Below are 23,685 nucleotides of genomic sequence, written 5' to 3' on the forward strand. Positions count from 1 at the left end.
AGCTGCTGCGCACAGAAAGTTTTTTACCTTCATGCATAGAATGCATTTAGAGCCACTTTAATATGCATTGCTGTGGTAAGGCATGTATTACTGCAATGTCACAGTGAGAATGGACCATGTAGTTAAGGAACACAGTGGTATCATCAAGATTTCAGCACGTTTGCCTAACTATTTTTAAAGAAATGGAAGTCCATTATAAGCTCCTCAAGGGCAGGAAGTTATGTAAATGTACAATATGTAAAGCGCTGTGTAAAATTGCAGGCTTTATATAAATGCCTGTAATAAATAAATGATGTCAACAGGAGAGGCAGCTTACAGAGGACTTTACCCTGCCTATGTAAAATTTCATAAAATTAAAACTTTCATAACAGTCCATACGTTCTCCTTCGAGGTGCTGCTCTCACGCTACAATCTTCAAATGAGATCCCATGCATCTGCAGCTATGGCATTGGTCGCTATCATAAAACATCCCAGGAGGGAGCAGCTGTCTCTGCCTCAGTCTCACCGAGGCTAGAAATCATGAAGAGGAACTATGCAAAACAAAGACAATATTTTATTGTTACAAAAAAAAATATTAATTGGTGGAAGAGGAGGAGAAAGATGAGAGGTAGCGCTATTCATTGGTGAAGGTCCGATTTAGGGTAGAATGAAGCCCTAGGCCAGTGATGGCAAACCTTGGCACTCCACATGTTTTGAAACTACATTTCCCATGATGCTCACCTACACTGCAGAGTGCGAGAGCATCATGGGAAATGTAGTTCCAAAACATCTGGGGTGCCAAGGTTCACCATCACTGCCCTAGGCCTACATTTCCCACATACACTGCATGAGCATTATGGGAAATGTAGTTCCAAAACATCTGGGGTGCCAAGTTTGTCACTGCTGCCCCAGAAAAATACCAGCTTTGCTCAGCCCCCCATCCCTTTCCCTTTGATTGACATTGATAAGGATTGTACTAGGCACAAAGAAGCCACCATCTTTGCATTGTCAGTTCAAGCATAGCCCCAAAATCTAAAGCTGGCCATACACTTAGTTTTTTAATTTTTTTAGCTTGCAGGCTGAACAAAAGAAAACGTAAAGATTCCTCCATCCACACAAACAAGTGGATGGAGAATTCCCCTCTGCCAGGACATTGTTTTCCAGTATTGGCACCCACAGAACACATCCACTACGTTGTAAGGCATGCTCGCAAAGAATGTGGGGGGGGGGGGGGGGTCATTTCCCATTTTCGGATATAAAGGCTTGTTCACTCGGGCAGCCAGGAGAAGTGGTAAAATAGATGGTTAACCTCTGTAATGAGGAGTCTGTACTGAAAAAGGGTTGTGAGGAGGTGGGGGTTCTCTGCTGTGGGGGTGGTCTATGCTGGGGGATTGTACCTGGAAGCGACTGGGAGGGGGGTTTGTGCTGTAAGGGTGGCCTGTACTGGGGGTCTCTACTGAGAAAGGGCTAGCGGGGAGGTGATCTGTGCTGTTCGGGGAGTGGCCTGTACTGGGGGGACTGGGGGGCAGAGGGGGGGGGGGTGTGTGTGTGCTAGGGTTCTGTTAGAGGGGTGGCCTGTACTGGGGGGTCTCTACCTAGAAGAGCCTGGGAGGATGGTCTATGCAGTGGGGGTGGTCTGTTCTGGGGGGTCTGTACTGAGAATGGCCTGGGAGAGGGTCTGTGCTATGGGGGTAGTCTGTACTGTGGGGGTCTATATTGAGAATGGCATGAGAGAGCATCTGTTCTGTGGGGGGGGGTATTAACTGAGGGGTTCTGTACTGAAAAGGGGCTGAGAGGGTGGTATGTGCTGTAGGGGTGGTCTGCACCGAGGGGTCTGTACTGAGAAAGAGCTAGCAGGGGGGGTTATCTGTGCTGTGGGAGGTATACTAGGGGGATATGTAATGATAAGGGTCTGGGAGGGTGTCTGTGATGTGGGGTGGGGGGCGTGTGCTGGGGTTCTGTACTGAGAAGAGGCTGGGAGGGGGGGTCTGTGCTTTTGGAGGGTGGCCTGAACTGGGGATCTCTACCTAGTAGGGCCAGGAATGATGGTCTATGCTGTGGGGGTGGTCTGTTCTGGAGGGGCTATAGTGAGAACAGCCTGGGAGAGGGTCTGTGCTGTGGGGGTGGTCTGTACTGGGGGGCAGAGGGTGTGTGTGTGTGTGTGTTGGGGTTCTGTACTGAGAAAGGGGTGTGGGGGATCTGTGCTGCTCGAGGGGTGGCCTGTACTGGGGGGGTCTCTACCTAGAAGGGCCTGGGAGGATGGTCTATGCTGTGGGGGCGGTCTGTTCTGGGGGGTCTGTACTGAGAATGGCCTGGGAGAGGGTCTGTTTTGTAGGGGGCGGGTATTGGCTGAGGGGTTCTGTACTGAAAAGGGGCTGGGAGGGTGGTCTGTGCTGTAGGGGTGGTCTGCACCGAGGGGTCTGTACTGGGAAAGAGCTAGCAGGGGGGTGATGTGGGGTGGGGGGTGTGTGCTGGGGTTCTGTACTGAGAGGGTGGCCTGAACTGGGGGTCTCTACCTAGTAGGGCCAGCAATGATGGTCTATGCTGTGGGGTGGTCTGTTCTGGAGGGGCTATACCGAGAACAGCCTGGGAGAGGGTCTGTGCTGTGGGGACAGTCTTTACTGGTGGTAGGGTCTCTACTGAGAACTGCCTGGGAGAGGGCCTGTGCTGTGGGGGTGGTTGGTCTGTACTGGGAGGTCTGTATTGAGAATGGCTTGGGAGGCGGTCCTTGCTATGGGGGTGATGTACTGAGAAGGGCCTGGAAGGACATCTGTTCTGTGGAGGGGGGAGGGTATTCTATACTGGGTGGGGTCTGTACTGACAAGGGGCAGGGAGGGTGGTCTGTGCTATGGGGAGGGTGGTCTGTTTGATATGTGTTAGTTATATGTGGGCACTGTTATAGCATGAGAGGTGGGGGGCACCATAAGGAGATCAGGAGGAGGGGATTTGTGTTGGGTGGGGGAATCTTGGGGGCAGCAGAGGGTAATACTTGTTCTAGGAAGGGAAATGGGGGGGGGGGTGCTAGAATTTTTTTGGGGGGGGGGGGGGATTTGCGCTAGTGGGGATGATCAGGGCATATTTGTGCTAGGAGGGGAAATGTGGGGGGAGGATTTGTACTAGGAGGGGGGATTTGGAGTGGGAGGAGAGGATGTGTATTTGGAGGGGAAATTTGAGGGGTAGAGGAATTGTGCTAGGAGAATTTTTTTTGGGGGGGGGTATTTAAGAGAGAGAAAATTTGAGTGGGGGGGTCATATTTTTGTGCTGGGAGGGGGAAATTCAGTAGGGGGGGGGGTGAATTTGTCCTGGGAGGAGGGGAAAATGATGCTTAGGATGTAAACATGCTGACACATGATGTTCATACTTCCTGGGGGCGGGGGCATGTTCGCCCTTGGCTCTGTTTTTTTTATATTAATGGAAATGTGGCAGATGATACCACGTGTGAATTGGGTGAATGCAAAAAAAAAAAGCTGACGGTGGTGCAAGCATAGGTGTGCGTAGCCTATTGTATTGGGGTGTGCACCCCAAAGCTAAAACAAACGTGTGTGTATGTATATGGCTGGGCACATTGAAAGAGAAGTGCGTAAGCTCTTCTATTATGGGGGCAGAGCTGGTAAAAGGGAGATCTTTCTCAACTCCCTGCTGTTACACAGAGCGATAATGCTAATGCACACTAAGTGATTAGGATGTGCCCAGGCACACTCAGCACACCCTGTGTGCACCCCTATGGGTGCAACCTTTTCATGGTAGTGTAACATATTGCCTCCCAACTGCCTGCCCATTATAGGAAATGTTTTTCAGATGGGCAGCAAAGTTGCCACAAGTGTGAATGAACGCCAACAACATTTTCAATTCCTCAGAGTGTGCCACCAAAAATGTTTCTAGGCACCTTAATGTGTGTATATGAACAGAGCAGAAGGTGCAGATATGAAGACACCAGTACATACCTACCTAACCAGTCATTACTGGGTGTTCTCCCAGTACACAAACTGGTAGATCTAGTCCTCCCTGTATGCTGTGTGCTGGGATCAGTGACGGCCGGCACACGTAGAGTTAATAGTGGAGCAAAGGGGCGGCTTGGCTCCTCCCCCCATCCTCCGAGTCACAGCCTTCCCCAGCCAGGCCCAGCTCAGTCCTCATCCCAGCCTGACAGTCATGAGTGGGGACCATGTACCTGAGCACGGGGACCCCGCCGAGGACCAAGATGTCGGGGTCACCCCGTTTAACCCCTTCCTGCACGAGTTCCACCCAGAGGGCTTCTGGCAGAAATTCCGGGTAAGAATATCAACACAGGCTGGAGGATGGGACTGCTGGGCTCACTACCCCTTCATGGCCGATCACTGCAACTGGGCACTGCCAGGGGAAGGCTGCAGTGGGAGGAGGATGGGAGAGCAGCACTGCAGGGAAGGGGCACACTGAGCATGCCAGGACCCTGCTACTATAATATATACATTACATGGAAGGGGCACACTGAGCATGCCAGGACCCTGCTACTATAATATATACATTACATCGAAGGGGCACACTGAGCATGCCAGGACCCTGCTACCATAATATATATCTCTGTATATACATTGCAGGGAAGGGGTACACTGAGCATGCTAGGACCCTGCTACCATAATATATATATATATATATATATATATATATATATATATATATATATATATATATATATATATTGCAGGGAAGGGGCACACTGAGCATGCCAGGACCCTGCTACCATAATATATATATATATATCTGTATATACATTGCAGGGAAGGGGCACACTGAGCATGCCAGGACCCTGCTACCATAATATATATATATCTGTATATACATTGCAGGGAAGGGGCACACTGAGCATGCCAGGACCCTACTACCATAATATATATATATCTGTATATACATTGCAGGGAAGGGGCACACTGAGCATGCCAGGACCCTACTACCATAATATATATATATCTGTATATACATTACATGGAAGGGGCACACTGAGCATGCCAGGACCCTGCTACCATAATATATATATATCTGTATATACATTGCAGGGAAGGGGCACACTGAGCATGCCAGGACCCTGCTACCATAATATATATATATATATCTGTATATACATTGCAGGGAAGGGGCACACTGAGCATGCCAGGACCCTGCTACCATAATATATATATATATCTGTATATACATTGCAGGGAAGGGGCACACTGAGCATGCCAGGACCCTGCTACCATTATATATCTGTATATACATTGTGCATGCCAGGACCCTGCTACCATAATATATCTGTATATACATTGCAGGGAAGGGGCACACTGAGCCTGGCAGGACCCTGCTACTATAATATTTACAATTGTGTTCATAAGTTTACATACAATTTATGATTTCTTGGCCATTTTTTCAGAGATGTGATGTGAGATATGAATGATAAACACAAACACTTTTCTTCCACTCATGGTTAGTGTTTGGCTGAAGCCATTTATTATAAATCAACTGTGTTTACTCTTTTAAAAGTGATACTAAAGGTTCCTTTAAAAAAAAACAAAAAAAAAAACAACAAACATGTTATACTTACCTCCACTGTGCAGCTCGTTTTGCACAGAGTGGCCCTGAACCTGCTCTTCTGGGGTCCCTCTGCAGCTCTCTCGGCTCCTTCCTGCATTAGATAACCCCCTGGGAGAAGCGCTTTCCTGGGGGGGTTACCTTGAGGTTGCGCTCCGGAGTCCAGCATTCGGTGTCAATGGCTGCGTCTATCCAATCAACAGCCGAGAACCCCCTAGCTGAGAGACGGCGTGTCCAAGGGTTCAGGTATGTAAAAGGGAGGGGGGGGGGCTGGGGGCCGGCACTGCCAAGTGTTTTTTCACCTTAATGCATTTAAACCTTTACAAACCCTTTAAAACATAATGAAAACAGAAACTACCCAATTGACCCTGTTCAAAAGTTTACATACCCGAGTTCTTAATACCCTGTATTGCCCCCTTTAACATCAATGACAGCTTGAATTCTTTGGTGGTATTTGTGGATGAGGCTCTCTATCTTCTCAGATGGTAAAGCTGCCCATTCCTCTTGGCAAAAAGCCTCCAGTTCCTGTAAATTCTTGGGCTGTCCTGCATGAACTGCATGTTTGAGATCTCCCCAGAGGGGCTCAATGATATTGAGGTCAGGAGACTGAGATGGCCAGTCCAGGACCTTCACTTTATTCTACTGCAACCAATGACAGGTTGACTTGGCCTTGTGTTTTGGATCATCGTCATGTTGAAATGTCCAAGTACGTCCCATGCGCAGCTTCCTGGCTGATGAATGCAAATGTTCCTCCAGTATTTTTTGATAACATACTGCGTTCATCTTGCCAACAATTTTGACCAAATTTCTTGTGCCTTTTTATAGCTCACACATCCCCAGAACATCAGCGATCCACCTCTGTTTTTCACAGTAGGAATGGTGTACCTTTCATCATAGGCCTTGTTCACGCCTCTCCAAATGAAGCCTTTTATGGTTGTGACCAAAAAGCTCAATTTTGGTCTCATCAAATATCTTTTCATGTGACATTGCTAAAGAAATGACATTTTACATTGTAGCAAAGTAGTGAGTGTACAGCTTGTATAACAGTGTAAATTTCCTATCCCCTCAAAATAACTCAACACACAGCCATTAATGTGTAAACCGCTGGCAACAAAAGTGAGTACACCCCTAGGTGAAAATGTCCAAATTGGGCTCAAAAGTGTCAATATTTTGTGTGGCCACCATTTTTTTCCAGCACTGCCTTAACCCTCTTGGGCATGGAGATCACCAGAGCTTCACGGGTTGCCACTGGAGTCCTCTACCACTCCTCTATGACAACATCATGACGACATCACAGAGCTGGTGAATGTTGGAGTCCTGGCACTCCTCCACCTTCCGTTTGAGGATGCCCAACAGATGCTCAATAGGGTTTAGGTCTGCAGACATGCTTAGTCAGTCCATCACCTTTACTCTCAGCTTCTTTGGCAAGGCAGTGGTGATCTTGGAGGTGTGTTTGGGGTCATTATGTTAGAATACTGCCCTGCGACTCATTCTCTGTAGGGAGGGGATCATGCTCTGCTTCAGTATGTCATGTTGGCATTCATGGTTCCCTCAATGAACTATAACTCCCCAGTGCTGGCAGCACTCATGCAGCCCCAGACCATGACATTCCAACCACCATGCTGGACTATAGGCAAGACACACTTGTCTTTGTACTCCTCATGCAGTGTGTGGTGTATGGTCTGAGCACCGACAGGCTGACCCCCCCCACCCCTTCAACCTCTGCAGCAATGCTGGCAGCACTCATACGTCTATTTCCCAAAGACAACCTCTGTATATGACGCTGAGCACGCGCACTCAACTTCTTGGTCGACCATGGGGAGCCCTGTTCTGAGTGGAACCTGTCCTGTTAAACCACTGTATGGTCTTGGCCACCATGCTGCAGCTCAGTTTCAGGGTTTTGGCAATCTTTTTTGTTCCCTTTTTGCTGTGACGTTTTGTTCAATGAAGTTTTGCACTTGCATTTTGAAGAAATAAAGGCATCTAATTTTTACACAATCCAGAGTGCGGCTATCCAGAGTTTCGTTCTGTTTCTACACGTTTTGGCAATCTTCTTATAGCCTAGGCCATCTTTATGTAGAGCAACAATTCTTTTTTTTCAGATCCTCAGAGAGTTCTTTGCCATGAGGTGCCATGTTGAACTTCCAGTGACCAGTATGAGAGAGTGAGAGCGATAACGCCAAATTTAACACACCTGATCCCCATTCACACCTGAGACCTTGTACCACTAACGAGTCACATGACACCGGGGAGAGAAAATGTCTAATTGGGCCCAATTTGGACATTTTCACTTAGGGGTGTTGCCAGAGGTTTAGACATTAATGGCTGTGTATTTTTTTTTTTTTTTTTTTAGGGGACAGCAAATTTACACTGTTGTACAAGCTGTACACTCTTTACATATTAGCAAAGTGTGATTTCTTCAGTGTTACATATGAAAAAGATATATAATAAAATATTTACACAAATTTGAGGGGTGTACTCACTTTTGTGAGATACTGTGTGCATGTGTGTGATCTATAAACTTATACATACGTTGCAGGGAAGGGGGCAAACTGATTGTACTGGTCCTCTGCACTACTCATATCTACATATTTATTTATACATTGTAGGAAGGAAGGGGGCACACAGAGCATGGCAAGACCCTTCTGAGATCTATTTAGGGAAGGGGACACACTAATTGTACTTGTCCTTTGCTTTTCTCAGAATTAATCTATGTATACATTGCAGAGTAGGGGGCACAATGTGCATGGCAAGACTGCGGGTTCTCTGCCCTTCTCATATCTATGCATACATAGGGAAGGGGGGCACACACATAATTATACATACATGCAAGACTGCTTGTCCTCTACCCTTCTCATATTTGTGTGTGTGTGTGTGTGTGTGTGTGTGTGTATATATATATATATATATCTCTCTATCATCAACATTCCAAATGTCAATAGTTGTGTTTCCTTTTCACTGCAGCCCTTCTGTGGCATAGAGAAGCATTACTATGCAGATGTGTGACATTTCATTCATATAGTGCAGGGTACCCTTTTCGCTATTGCAGTCAAGGTTTTGGCATTAATTCTTATATTTGCATGAAACTTTATCTTGTCCTGCTGTATGGAAATGCTTGTTTGATAGACTGAGCTTTTAGATCATCTATAGTAAATTGTCCATGGACTTTTTATTCTTGTTTTTAGGATTTTAAAGGCATAGTTCATCTTTACGTAAAAACTACCTATGTAGATAAGGGATGTCTATAGATAAATACAAGCAGTGCAGCTTTGATCATAGGATCATGAATAATGCCATTGGTATAGTTTCATAGTTTCATAGTTTCATAGTTAGTAAGGTTGAATAAAGACACCAGTCCATCAAGTTCAACCTGAGTGTCTACAATTGTCCCTATCCCTGTACATTGCACACTCACATCGGTCCCTACCCTTAAGGAGCCACAATTGAAGATCCCCATTCATATACTATGGCCAATTTTTTTGACTGAAGCCAATTATCCTACCTGCATGTCTTTGGATTGTGGGAGGAAACCGGAGTACCCGGAGGAAACCCACGCAGGCACAGGGAGAACATGCAAACTCCAGGCAGGTAGTGTCGTGGTTGGGATTTGAACCAGCGACCCTTCTTACTGCTAGGTGAGAGTGCTAACCACTACACCACTGTGCTGCCCTATAGATAAATACAAGCAGTGCAGCTTTGATCATAGGATCATGAATAATGCCATTGGTATAGGTGTAGGCCATTTACCTACCCCATGAAGCCTGACCTGAAAACTCCCAGTTGCTAAGAGAGTTCATCGCAGATGTGAACTCTTCCCGTGTTTCAAACTTTAACCTTTACTGGAATATCTGAGGGTCCCACAGAAAGGCAGAGTGACATTGCCTAGATCAAACTGATAGAATAAACTTTGCCAGAAAATCTTTGAAGGGTATGTTGTACAGTTGCCAAAGATGTGACAACGAATCTTAGGGTCACCATACAAGCTACTGTATGACCATACAATCGTTATACATTCAACTGGACATTTACCAAAGCTAAGGAGCTACCTAAACAACAAAATCATTTTTGTTGTACAGTCAGGCAGTTCCTTGCACTATATCCTTGTCAATAGATGTAAAGGAGATTCTACAATCTGATTGTAATGTGTGGTGGGTTTTGGGGTGAAAGCCAAGAATCTGAAGGATCTATCTTTTGTATTTCATAACATCTAAATGCATGAGAAACCCACGCCTTTCACAAAAAAAAAAAATGCTACCTGATTTATCGCAGTTCTAAAGCTAGATGGAGGGAGCCCTTTACTGCCTTGGGGCCTCAACATCTTACAGTCGTTGAATGCCAAGTAGTAACTGTTAAGTAGAATGTTAGTGTGACTGTCTGATCTAAAACGTGAGAAGTTGACCCATATAAAATGACAGGAACCCAAATCGCAGGAGTATTTCATAACAGAAGCTCTAATGGGGGGATTTATAAGTGGAACTCAAAAAGTGAATCTTTGCACTCTTATAGGGAGCATCTAGAGACATTAACCCTTTCCCGCCGAGCGTACGCAGATCTGCGTACTCGGCTTCCGGGGGGTATACCGGGATGATGCCCGCACCTGCAGGCATCATCCCGGTACCGTTTTTTACAGCGGGCGATTGGCTTTCCAGCCATAACAACCGATGCGGCTAAAAGCCGCTCGGCTGTTATGCCGGAGGAGCGGGAGGGGACGTAGCCCCCTCCCGCCGCCTCTCGCCGCTGTTACCGGTGCTCCCGCTCGATCGGGAGCACCGATCAGTGGTCCGACGCCTCCGGCTGCTGCGGAGGAACTGGAACGAAGCCGTAATCGGCTTCGTTCCAGTCTCCTCATCGTAAACACGGAAGCGACGTCATGACGTCACTTCCCGTTTACTCGGCTGCCAATGGCGCCGGTTTTAAAAAAATATCCGGTATTCAGAATCGCCGTTTTCGGCGATCTGAATACATTGAAGTGTAAAGGAGGGGTGGGGGGTCTTTTAGACCCCCGATTCCCTCCATAAAGAGTACCTGTCACCACCTATTACTGTCACAAGGGATGTTTACATTCCTTGTGACAGCAATAAAAGTGATCAAATTTTTTATTTTTTTTTAAAAACAATTTAGTCGTTTTAAAATAAATAAAATAAATAAAAAAATAAAAAAAAAATTTCAAAGCGCCCGCCGTCCCCGCGAGCTCGCGAAGCAAAGAAAACGCATACGGAAGTCGCGCCCGCGTATGTAAACGGTGTTCAAATCACACATGTGAGGTATCGCCGCGATCGTCAGAGCGAGAGCAATAATTCTAGCAGTAGACCTCCTCTGTAACGCTAACCTGGTAACCGTAAAAAATTTTCAAAGCGTCGCCTATTGAGATTTTTAGGTACCGTACTTTGTCGTCAATCTACAAGTGCGCGCAATTATAAAGTGTGACATGTTTGGTATCTATTTACTCGGCGTAACATTATCTTTCACATTACGCAAAAAAATTGGGCTAATTTTACAGTTTTTTTTTTTTTTTTTTTTTTTTTTTTTATTCATGAAAGTGTCCCTTTTACCAAAAAGTTGTGTTTAAAACACCACTGCGCAAATACCGTGTGACATAAAATATTGCAACAATCGCCGTTTTATTCTCTAGAGCCTCTGCTAAAAAAATATATATAATGTTTGGGGGTTGCAAGTAATTTTCTAGCAAAAAATATGGATTTTAACTTGTAAACACCAAATTCCAAAAATAGGCTTAGTCATGAAAGGGTTAATTGTGCCTACGCAATAGTCTGAAAGATTTACCTTTTTTGGAGATAAACTCCAGGAATTCTACAAAATCAACTCGTGCAGTGGGGCCCTCTTCTGTGTACAATGCAGGGTTAATAGCCATGTATTGAGCGTGATGACTCTAAGGTACTGCAACAGCCTGGAGCTTCGGGTACAAGAGAACAATGATGGAGCCTGCTCTATCAAAGAATAGGATAAGTTAATATAGTTTTCAATGCACCTTGAGACTAAATCAGTGGTCTCAAAACTGCGGCCTTTGGGCCAAATTCAGCCCTTTGCTTGCTTATATCTGGCCCTTGGGGCACTACTCCAACAAGGAGGTACCATTCCTTCCCCTGACACCAACAGTGAAGAACCATTCCCCTTGCTTACACCAACAATGGGGCATTTTTCCTTCCACTGAAACCAGTGATGGGGCACTATTCTTCCCACTGACACTAGCAATATGGCACTATTCCTTCCATTGACACCAGCAATGAGGAATAATTCCTCCCACTGATATAAATAATTGGGGACTATTCCACCCACTAATACCAATAATGGGGTCACTATTCCTTATATCCTTCTACTGACTGTGTGTGTGTGTGTGTGTGTGTATGTGTGTGTGTGTGTGTGTGTGTATATATATGTGTGTGTGTGTGTGTGTGTGTGTGTATATAGATAGATAGATAGATAGATAGATAGATAGATATCTCTATCTATCTATCTATCTATCTGCAATGTGATTTTACAGCACTGTGCATGTGGCTTCTATTTCCACTATACTGGAGTGATTCTTTTTGGGGATGTCATCACTTTGCTTCTCACTGTTTTCCTTGCTGGAGAGAAAGCTGTACACGAGGACCTGCAGTAAAAGGATCTCCGAGCTTAAATTGTTATATGGATTTGTGTTTTCTACACCTCTTCTGCTGCTTCTTAAATATTCCTCCATAAATCCTCAGCTCACCAACCATCAGGAGACATCTCTGAACTTGACCCTACCTTTTTAGCTTGTAAGCTCTAAAGAGCAGGGCATTGTGATTCCTCCTGTATTGTATTGTAACTGTACTATTTGCCCTAATGTTGTAAAGCGCTGTGCAACCTCTTGGCGCTATATAAATCCTGGATGACGACGATGGTGGTGGTGGTGGGGATGATGGATGATGATGATGGCTTCCTCCACACGCAGACACATGGCAGAACAAGGTCTATTGGTAATAAAGGTGCCTAATCTTCTGCTTACCTTTTTTATGTGCCTATTTCCCGTAGTCTCAATCAAAATGAAATACTGTGATCTATCATATGTAATGCAAAAAAGTCATGCAAAAATATGCATGTACTGAAAACAGTAGACTACTTTCTGCTCGAATAATGTGCAGCTAAAGTGTTTGGACTTTTGCCAGTAAAGGAAGTTCCACTAGCTGCTAAATATAAAGTATTCATGTACTTTATAGTCCTTGACTTACTATTCAGTAAAGATATAGCATTGCTAGAGCTTGTGTAAATGGGAGAAAGAAGCACCCTTGTACACAAATTTAGAATGAAAATAGATTTGGGACACTTTTGACATTTGTTTACAATGTGTTTGTGATGCTTTTCTGATTGTTGCATATACTATTATGTTTGTTATCATTATTGTTGTTATCTTTTATTACCATGGCTTAGAGTGAGGTCAGATCACATTTATGCTGAAATCTACTTCACATAGTTTTTCTCACACCTGAAAGATGACATTGTTTGTTTGAGATAGATTTATACACAAACACACACGTGAGTACACCCCTCACATTTTTGTAAATATTTTCTTCTCTTTTCATGTGACAACACTGAAGAAATAACACTTTGCTACAATGTAAAGTAGTGAGTGTACAGCTTGTATAACAGTGTCAATTTGCTGTCCCCCTCAAAATAACTCAACACACAGCCAATAATGTCTAACCCGCTGGCAACAAAAGTGAGTACACCCCTAAGTGAAAATGTCCAAATTGAGCCCAACGTGTTAATATTTTGTGTGGCCACCATTATTTTCCAGCACTGCCTAAACCGTCTTGGGTATGGAGTTCACTAGAGCTTCACAAGTTGCCACTGGAGTCCTCTTCCACTCTTCCATGACGGTATCACAGAGTTGGTGAATGTTAGAGACCTTGTGCTCCTCCACCTTCCGTTTGAGGATGCCCCACAGATGCTTAATAGGGTTTATGTCTGGAGACATGCTTGGCCAGTCCATCACCTTTACTCTCAGCTTCTTTAGCAAGGCAGTGGTCATCTTGGAGGTGTGTTTGGGGTCGCTATCCTGTTGGAATACTGCGGTCCAGTCTCCGAAGGGAGGGGATCATGCTCTGCTTCAGTGTCACAGTACATGTTGGCATTCATGGTTCCCTCAATGAAATGTAGCTCCCCAGTGCCGGCAGCACTCATGCAGCTCCAAACCATGACACTCCCACCACCATGCTTGACTGTAGGCCAGACACACTTGTCTTTGTACTCCTCACCTGCCACACATTCTTGAAACTATCTGAACCAAATACGTTTATCTTGGTCTCATTACACCACAGGGCATGGCTCCAGTAAGCCATGTCCTTAGTCTGCTTGTCTTCAGCAAACTGTTTGTGGGCTTTCTTGTGCTTCCTTCTGGGATGACAGCTATGCAGACCAATTTGATGCAGCTTGTGGTGTATGGTCTGAGCACTGACAGGCTGACCCCCCCCCCCCCCCCCACCCCTTCAACCTCTACAGCAATGCTGGCAGCACTCATACATCTATTTTCCAAAGACAACCTCTGGATCTGATGCTGAGCATGTGCAGTTTACTTCTTTGGTCAACCATGGTGAGGCCTGTTCTGAGTGGAACCTGTCCTGTTAAACCGCTGTATGGTCTTGGCCACCGTGCTGCAGCTCAGTTTCAGGGTCTTGGCAATCTTCTTATAGCCTAGGGCATCTTTATGTAGAGCAACATTTCTTTTTTCAGATCCTCAGAGTTCTTTGCCGTGAGTTGCTATGTAGAACTTCCAGTGACCAGTATGAGAGAGTGAGAGTGAAAGAGAGAGATAACACCAAATTTAACACACTTGCACCCCATTCACACCTGAGACCTTGTAACACTGAGTTGCATAACACTGGGGAGGGGAAAATGGCTAATTGGGCCCAATTTGGAAATTTTCCCTTAGGGGTGTACTCACTTTTGTTGCCAGTGGTTTAGACATTAATGACTGTGTGAGTTATTTTGAGGGGACAGCAAATTTATACAAGCTGTACACTCTCTACTTTACATTGTAGCAAAGTGTCATATCTTTTCATGTGACAACACTGAAGAAATAATAAAATATTTACAAACATTTGAGGGATGTACTCACTTTTGTGAAATGGGTGTGTGTGTGTGTGTGTGTGTGTGTGTGTGTGATTGTGATTTAAATAAAACAAATATATATAATATAGCAAAGTTGAACCAGATCTCTCCTAATTCTGGTCAATCTTAGAAAAGGTATATATCTATTTATATTTAGCTTTTCCAGGATTGACCAGTATTAGGAGAGATCTGGTTCACCTTTTTTAGCATGGCTTCTGTCCCAGCGCCTGGTGACGAGAAGACAGTAATGTTTGTGAGTCTGTGTAAAGAGGCCTAACCACACTAACTGCTAATTAGTAACCACGGAAACATGAGCAGTTCTGGCATCTATCATCTCCTTTATACAAATAACAGTGTATATAGTGTTCATAACAAGCAGAAATTGGGTGCAATGGGTTTCCGAGAGATCCTGTGTGTGTGTATGTATGTATATATATATATATATATATAAATATAAAAAATTTTTGTATAAAATTTATACCTCCTGGAACTATCTATATATAATTTGATGGCTGGCTAGCCTCCTTGTTATATACATTATTTGCTATACACTTAACTTTCTGCAGATATTTGCATTAAGCTGCAGTGCCTGGCAGAGGCATTTGTTTGGATGAGTGCCCCACTGAAGAAAGAACCATTTATAAATCCAGATCCTTGCGGCTATATGATCTGCGGTAAATCTGCAGCACACAAGCAGCCTTTTACCCTGAGCAGATCACCTGATCAGTCATTTTGTTTGTACTATCCTCAGAATTGAGCTATAAATAGATTTCCATTACAGATCTTCTTCATTACCAGGCCGTTCTTAAATGAATGCTTGACAAGCTAAAAGCCGTTTGTTAGGATGGCTGGGAACTTTTTAAACAAACGGACCCTAGGAGAGTTTTGTAATAGAAATCCCTTGTTGTACCATCTTGTCACTCCTGAAATTAAAGCAGTTCTAAAGGCAGAAGGGTTTTTTATATTTAACCTTTTAACCACTTAAACCCCGGACCATTTTGCTGGACAAAGACCAGAACACTTTTTCGGATTCGGCACTGCGACGATTTAACTGACAATTGCGCGGTCGTGCGACGTTGCTCCCAAACAAAATTTTTTTTTTGTGGTAGTTGATCACCTCCTGTAGTTTATTTTTTGCGCTATAAACAAAAAAAAAGCGTCAATTTTGAAGGAAAAAACTCATTATTTTTTACATTTTGCTATAATAATTATCCCCCAAAAATATATATAAAAACAACATTTTTTAATTTTTTTTTTTTTTTTTTTTTCCCCTCAGTTGAGACCCATACGTATTCTTCTGCATGTTTTTGGTAAAAAAAATGGCAATAAGCGTTTTATTGATTGGTTTGCGCAAAAGTTATAGCATTTACAAGAAAGGGGATAGTTTTATGGCATTTTTATTTATTCATTTATTTTTACTAGTAATGGTGGCGATTAAATTATTATTATTATTTTATTTTTTTCCAGGAAGACAAACAGTACACTGTTGTTGTCAGAGGGGAGCCCTTAGTTTGTTTACCTACACAGGACTCTCTTCGGTAATGTCCGGAGCCGATCACCGGGTGCCGGCAAACAATCAGCAGAGCGGCCACCCTGCCGCAGTATATCTACAAGTAGTTAAACTGTGTTTATTCAGTATCATTTCAATGCATTCCTTGCATTTAAAATTTCTGCATGCAGTTCCCCAGCCACTCTTCTTTTTTTTAAATTTTTTTTTATACTTACTTGAGCCCAATCTCAATTCAGCGATGTACTTAAGAGGAGAGAGAGCAAACAGCAGGAGGTCCTGCTTCTGTCAATCACAGCTAGTGAGGAGAGAGCGGGGGAGCAAGACATGCTGTGTGTATCAATGGACACACAGCCAGCTCGGGAGCGAGCATGCATGCGTGCCCCCATCCAGGAATCACCCGGCGGGGGGGGGGGGGGTGATCTGAGAAGAGAAGGATTGGGACTGCTCTGTGCAAAACCAATACACAGAGCAGGAAAGTATGACGTTTGTTATTTTTAAGAAATAACAATTGTGCCTTTTTCACTTTGAATTGCATCTACTCACTTTCACTTTGAATTGTATCTACTCCAAAAATATATGGCACCTAATCCTTTGATGTGGTGGCTGCATTAGTATGTATTTATTTTTTTTGGTGTAAGGTATATTTTTGTATAAATTGAATAGATATAAGCTTGGGTGTCCTTCAAACCGAACTCCAGTGAGCTGCAGGCTGGAAATTCAGAGTTTGGTAGAGAAGTTTGAAGGATGCCAACGTTTGTCATTAATGCTGAATATTTTATCATAAAGGACCATCATATTTAACTTCAAAATATTATTATTATTATTATTATTATTATTTTTTTTTTTCATTTCTTGTGTGTGTGTGTGTGTGTGTGTGTGTGTGTGTGTGTGTGTTGTTTGTTTTTTTTAAAATTTTTTTTTTTTTCGCCTGCCTTATTTACAGCAATGGAGAGTAATTCTTATCAATCTATAAGTAACCCTTGATTGCTTATCGCTTGTCCTGTTTATTATACTAAAGCTGTAAAGTGCTGATAAAATGCTGATCATGTAGCAGCTCTGAGCTTCTGGTTACATAATGTGATATTGCACAGGTGTTTTGTCATTGCATACAAAGATGTATTGGATAGCATAACCACTTGACCCCTCATCACAAGGCCATTTTTTGCAAAACAGCACTGCGTTACTTTAACTGACAATTGCGCGGTCATGCAACGCTGTACCCAAATTAAATTTTATGTCCTTCCCCCCCCCCAACAAATAGAGCTTTATTTTTGTGGTATTTGATTACCTCCCCTGGGTTTTTTATGTTTTGCACTATAAACAAAAAAAAAAATTTTTTTTGAACTTCTGATACAAAATATATCGAATAAAATGTTTAAAAATCTAATTTCTTCATACACGTAGGCCAATGTGTGTTCTGCTACATATTTTTTGTAAAAAAAAATAAAATAAAATCCCAATAAGCGTATATTGATTGGTGTGCGCAAAAATTCTAATGCCTACAAGCTATGGGATATATACTGGAATTCTTTTTAATACTAGTAATGGTGGCGATCAGCGACTTATAGCAGGACTGCGATATTGCGGTAGATGGTCTGACACTAACTGACACTTTGTGGGAACCAGTGATACTAATACAAAAGGAAAACATATACTGAATAGCATCAGTATTGGCAGTGCTTGAACCGTGTTTTTTTTTTTTTTTTTTTTTTTTTTTTTTAATAAGGGCTGTCCGTGGGAAAAAAAAAACAGACCCATGTAATACCTACAGGTGGGTGGTCCACCTCTGGTCCCGTCAGTAAAAGCCAACTCAAACGTAAACTTTATTAGTTTGGACCAGAACGGACCCAGGGGTGGGCAGATGTAGGCAGAAGCAAGTCCGTTTACGTCCATCCACCCGTTGGGGTCTATTGCTGTGCATTTTTTATCAGTCAAAAAACTGACAAAAAGTCCACCCGTGCAAAAGAGGCCTACATTCTTCCCTTTTTTATTTATTTGCATTGTTTTATAGTATATTTGTATATGGCGTCAACCCCTTCCTTTTTTTATTTATTTTTTTTTTTTTTTTACAAGCTTTCTTTTCTATATATTTGTAATTCTATTAAAATTAGAAAATGATCACCATTAAAATAGAGATTTGTAGGTTAGCCACAAGTGAGGAGCTCTCGGTAGTTACTTGGTCTCTCTTAACAACTGCCAAAATATCACTCGCATAGGGTGGGCATTGTTTTAATTGGTCATTCAGTCTATAGTTTCACATCATATAAAAAGGGCTGAAAAGCACATCTATTGTGCAGTGCTGCAGAGCAGGACGATAATTTACATCGAGCTGATTAGCTTTCTCCTTGAAAGACTATACATTCCCCCTTCTCGTTTGTTGGCAAACTGTCTAGTCATCTGAGAATTTTCCAAGGTAATGGGACGAATGCCAGATTTCGATAGGCAGGACTGAAAAGGGTATAAGATTCCAAAAAGACCTTTTACAAGGCTCTGCAGAAGTAGGAGCCCATCAAAGCAAACCTGCATTCTATTGCTTTGTGCCATATACAGTATCCTCTGCTCCAGGTACTTTGTTTTTTATGAAGGCACTTTTTATGGTACCCTTTACAGGGATTACGTTCTCTATGATGTGAACGATGATGGTGTTATGGGGGGGGGGGGGGGTGGCACAGAATCAACACAACACATGTATGTCAAATGGAAAAATGGTTATTGGAGAACAATCGGAGGCCCTCATGTTTTGGGTGTCCTAAAAGTCTAATGATGAAATGTTTTTAGTTTTTCAGTTTTATTTTATTTTGGAATATTATCTAATCTTAATTGTAAAGGACATCGAAACTAGAAATAATTAGACTGTTGGTTGATTATCAACAGATGTCACAAAACAAATTCTCCGAAGGAAATATGTAGGCTGCCGTGGTCATCCTTTGAAAATGGCAGTTACCCTGCTGTCCCATCCACCCTATGGAATATATACACACACACACACACACACATTTTGGGATGAGTATGCAGATTAAAACTTCAGACTTCACATACTGCACGATTATTCCATTCATGCCTTAAAGAGGAACTTCTCCCTTCTCCTAAAAATTACAGCAAAGGCACTGTACAGTGGTTGTAAACCTCAGTTACTTATCTCTCTCCAAAGCTCTGAGTGTTGTTTTTCTCTGGTGCTTCGTTCCTCTATTATCAGCATGAGTCACTTCTGAGAAATTTCTTCCACACATGAAATAAAATTTGTGTCAGCGGGAAAGAAGGGGAGGGGGGGTAATAGCTCAGCAGCTTGCCTATTCACAACACAGTTGTGCTGCTGTGTGGAGAGGGGTGGGTTCCTTTCCTCCAATCAGCTCTTGCCCACTGTAACTGTAGCCTCTCCGCCCCTTCATCTGTGATACTAAAAGACGAAGGAGGATTTTAACACTTTTTTGCCCTTTTTGAAGGGGTGTAAGGGAAGAGAAGACTGCAGATAAACAAGCAAAATGTAGGGGGATTTGTTTCATCTCTGTGTATCATCTGAGGCTTTTCACTTCACTGGGTATATGTAAGCGTTTACAACCACTTTAATAAATGTTTATTAATGGCAATCTACAAACTGTTATTTTTTTTATAATTACAGGCTTTGTGTTCTTTGTGTACCTTTAAAAAAAAGGGAACAAAAATCCTGAACTTCTCCTTCTTCTTTTTTTTTTTTTTTTTTTTTTTTAAAGAAGAGAAGTTCAGGATTTTTGTTCCCCCCCCCCCCCCCCCCCCAGCTGGCAGGGGGCTTCAGCTGAAAATGGATCACAGGAGTGCAGAACGAACTGCACTCCTGTGATCCACAGGAGAAGTACAGCCACTGAGCTCTTTATATAATATTAATATTATGTGTGTTTTTTTTTTTTTTTTTTTTTCTTTCCCCTTCCCCCTTCCTATTTATCCCACAATTTTCACTAAAGGCAGATGAATCCATCTCACTTTACTTCTTGGAACTCTGGGTCTGCCTCCTGGAACATGTAATAGTGCATGTCATCTGAAGAGAAAGGCACTTCCCAGGATGCACCTGTGTGGCCAGGGATAAAGTGATTGTGAAATCTCGTTTGCATTAAGGCTCCATTCACACTCGTGCGACTCTGGAGCACCAGCACAACTTTGATACAATTTTACACTCTGGATCAAAGTTGCATCAAAAGTCACATCAGAGTAGTGCAGGAACTTTTTCAAAGTTGCTGCGAATTTAAGTCTCACCAATTTGAACAGGTGCCATTGAAAAGAATGGGTTGCGAGTTGTTATGCAACTTGTCATAAGACTTTGGACATCAAAGTTGCATAAGTGTGAATGGAGTCTGAGGTTTTTTTTTTTTTTTTTTTTTTTTTTTTTTTTTTTTTTTTTTGGTGCCGATACGATACCGATATTTTGGCCATTTCTCCTGCCACTTCTCCTGCCGTTGGCCAATATTATATATATTACATAGTAGGTAAGGCCAAAAAAGACAATAGTCCACCCAGTTCAACCTGTGTGGGTGCATGTGTATCAGTGTCTATAATGTTTTCCCATATCCCTGTATGTTGTGTCTTTTTAAGATGTACATTTAAATGTCTCATAAATAATAACAATTTTATGCACAAATCTGGTATAAACTCAACATATTAATGTTTATTAAAATTAAGGGCTTGTTCACACCATACCTGCATGAAAACTGCTGGCTGGCACCTTGCTGTCGGTGGCTGATGGCTGGCTGGCACCTTGCTGTGTGTGGGTGGCTGCTGGCTGGCCTGGCACCTTGCTCCTTGCTGTGGTTGGTGGCTGGCTGGCCTGGTACCATGCTGTGGGTGAGTGGCTGCTGGCTGGCCTCGGTGGCCTTGCACCTTGCTGTGGGGGGGCGCTTGGGTGACTGGCGGCTGGCGTGTCTGCCCGTGTGTCGAGGCAAGGGAGGCCTGTCGGCCTCAGAATGTTAGGTCCAGTGTGCGGAGGTGTAATGGCGTTGTGTGCATGTGCCACACTGGGTCTGCAGGCTTTTGGGCCCCAAAATGATGGCCACGGCCCATGGAGACCAATATCAGTAATATTGGTCTAGTTTGTGACGGATACTGAATTTTTCGGGAAAATGCTGATATCGGCCCGCAATAATCGGCCGTCCCGATTAATTAGGGATTGACCAATTGGTAGGATTGACTTCACCCTAAGTTTGGTTATCTCATGCCTGTTTCCGGTCAATGAATTAAAGTATAAAATCCAGAGAGTGGCAGGCATTCAGCGTTTTAAAATGTAAGCTGCGACAGCCTGCATAGCTCTCTTAACAGAGGTTTCCTTCAGAGTGGTTCCCAGATTAATGCAGCTCCTTATTGACATCAATCATTACAAATGAATGGACATCATTCATGGGATCTTTTGGTTCAGCCTCCTCTGACTAAAGTGGCTAATGATGGAGGCGTTTTTTTTTTTTTCTTCAGAAGAGATCCTTTTAGATTTCCTAATTTTCAGAGGAAACACATTAAAATGAGAGTTTATTCTTTTGTAATCTTTACTGAACATGGATGACGAGACAAAGGCCCAGTGTATGTGGTGAATTGGTCTCTAAAATCCGCTCCTTCATATTATCTTCAGGTGACCAAAGACTCTCTAATAAATTCTTTTATATCCTATTTTCTACTGGTAAAAAAATTACTTTTTATTTTTTTTATATAATTCCAATCTTGTTTGCTTTGTTTTTGAAAATGGGATCTCCTTCATTATGCAGATAAGTGGTTTTCCAGAACTAGCCCAATATAATTAGATGAGTCTATCTAATCCTACAGAATAATGCTATATGCAGCCAGAAAAGCAATATATGTTGTCTGGCCATTCTATAAATACGGGCAAACGTGCTGTACGACATTTCTGCTCCTCCCTCCTGATACCTGTCTGTCCTCAATGTGCAAATGAGTTTCCTTGGCAAACCCAAAAACCGGATTAATTGTCATGACTTGGCTCTGGGCAGACATATAAAAAGGGAGGCAAGTGTTTATTCCCAGCGTCCCGTCATCGTGAGGACTTTATTAGAGCTATGGATCGTATACTATTTATATCCTTCCTTAAAGTGGTTGTAAACCTTGAATGTTGAAAGAAAACAAAAGAACAAACAAACTGCAAGGCAATGACTGGCATATTGTGCTAGTATGCATCGCATACTAGCACATCATGAAATACTCACCTTGGAACTAAGCCCTCCAGCTCTGTACTGTCACCGCTAAGAAGGCTCGCATGTTTCCCTTGTCTTTCTTCTGGGTTCGCTCCCTTTTGACTATGTAATGACGTCACTCATGCGTGCGGGAGCCCTCGGTTTCGGCATGAAGCTCTGGCAAGGTATTACGGGCCTTCAAAGTGCATGCTCTAGTGATGTCACTGGCTGCATGCAGGGGCAATATCTCCTAAATAGCGCACGTTTAGGAGATATTCATTTTATCTACAGGTAAGTCTTATTATAGGCTTACCTGTAGGTAAAAATTACCAAGTGGGGTTTACTATCACTTTAACCTTTTTTACTCCTTTTTTATATTCATGGTCATTGGGAAGAATTCCACCTTTCAGTGGTTAGAAGCTACCCTAATGCCCCATACAAACGGTCGGAAATTCCGATGGAAAAAGTCACATCGGATTATGTTCTCGGAAAATCCGATCGTGTGTGGGCTCTATCGGACTTTTTTCTGTCGGAATTTACGACGGAAAAAGTTTGAGAGCGGGATTTAAGCTATTGGCTACTGGCCTCTACATAGTCCCATCGTACATTTTGTACTTCACCTCGTTCCAAACGATCGGATTTTCCGACAACTTTGTGTGACAATGTGTATGCAAGACAAGTTTCGGACAAAATCCGACGGATTTTGTGGTCGGAATGTCCGACCATGTGTATGGGGCTTTACAGCTAAAAAGATCATTGCTGTTATGTACTGGCTTAAAGTACAACTAAAGGCAAAACTTTTTTTTTTTTTTTTTTTTTTTTCTTTTTCGTTTTGAATAGGAAGAAGGTGAATCTAACCCCTGCCAGTTTCCCGCATTAGGGAGATTCCCCCTCTTCATTTGTCCTGTTTACCAATATCAAAGAAAGTCAAAGCAAATCACAAATTTTGGGTTCTCCCCAGAAAAGTAATAGAGGGGAAATCTTCCAATGGGACACTAGTTCTGGTGACCTGGAGGTCCCCAAAGAATTCCCTTAATTTGTAAGGATTTCCTCTCCATTCATGTTTGGCTGTGAGACAGGAAGTGAAGGGAAATCTCCGCAATGGGACACAGATGGCGGGGAAAAAAAATCAAAATCAAATGGGTTATAATACTCTCTTGCTCAATCCAAAAAAAAAAAAAAAATATATATATATATATATATATATATATATATATATATATATATATATATATATATATATATATATATATATATATATATATATATATATATATATATATATATATATTATATATATAATATAATATAATATAATATAATATAATATAATATAATATAATATAATATAATATAATATAATATAATATAATATAATATAATATAATATAATATATATATATATATATATATATAAAT

The 23,685-nt window shown here is 42.6% G+C and overlaps 1 protein-coding gene across 1 annotated transcript in view; it reads left to right on the forward strand.

The window, feature by feature from the left end:
- Positions 1-4,077: 4,077 nt before the first annotated feature.
- Positions 4,078-23,685, forward strand: part of LPCAT4 (lysophosphatidylcholine acyltransferase 4) — a 52,706-nt gene continuing 33,098 nt past the window's right edge. The window contains exon 1 of the mRNA XM_077462110.1: positions 4,078-4,251. Within this exon, the coding sequence (XP_077318236.1) occupies positions 4,132-4,251 (120 nt within the window). The 5' untranslated portion in view covers positions 4,078-4,131. The remainder of the gene's footprint in view (positions 4,252-23,685) is intronic.

Source organism: Lithobates pipiens, unplaced genomic scaffold, assembly GCF_037356315.1.
Source record: "Lithobates pipiens isolate NorthernLeopardFrog02 unplaced genomic scaffold, aLitPip1_a1.2 Scaffold_1, whole genome shotgun sequence".
Taxonomy (NCBI): Eukaryota; Metazoa; Chordata; class Amphibia; order Anura; family Ranidae; genus Lithobates; species Lithobates pipiens.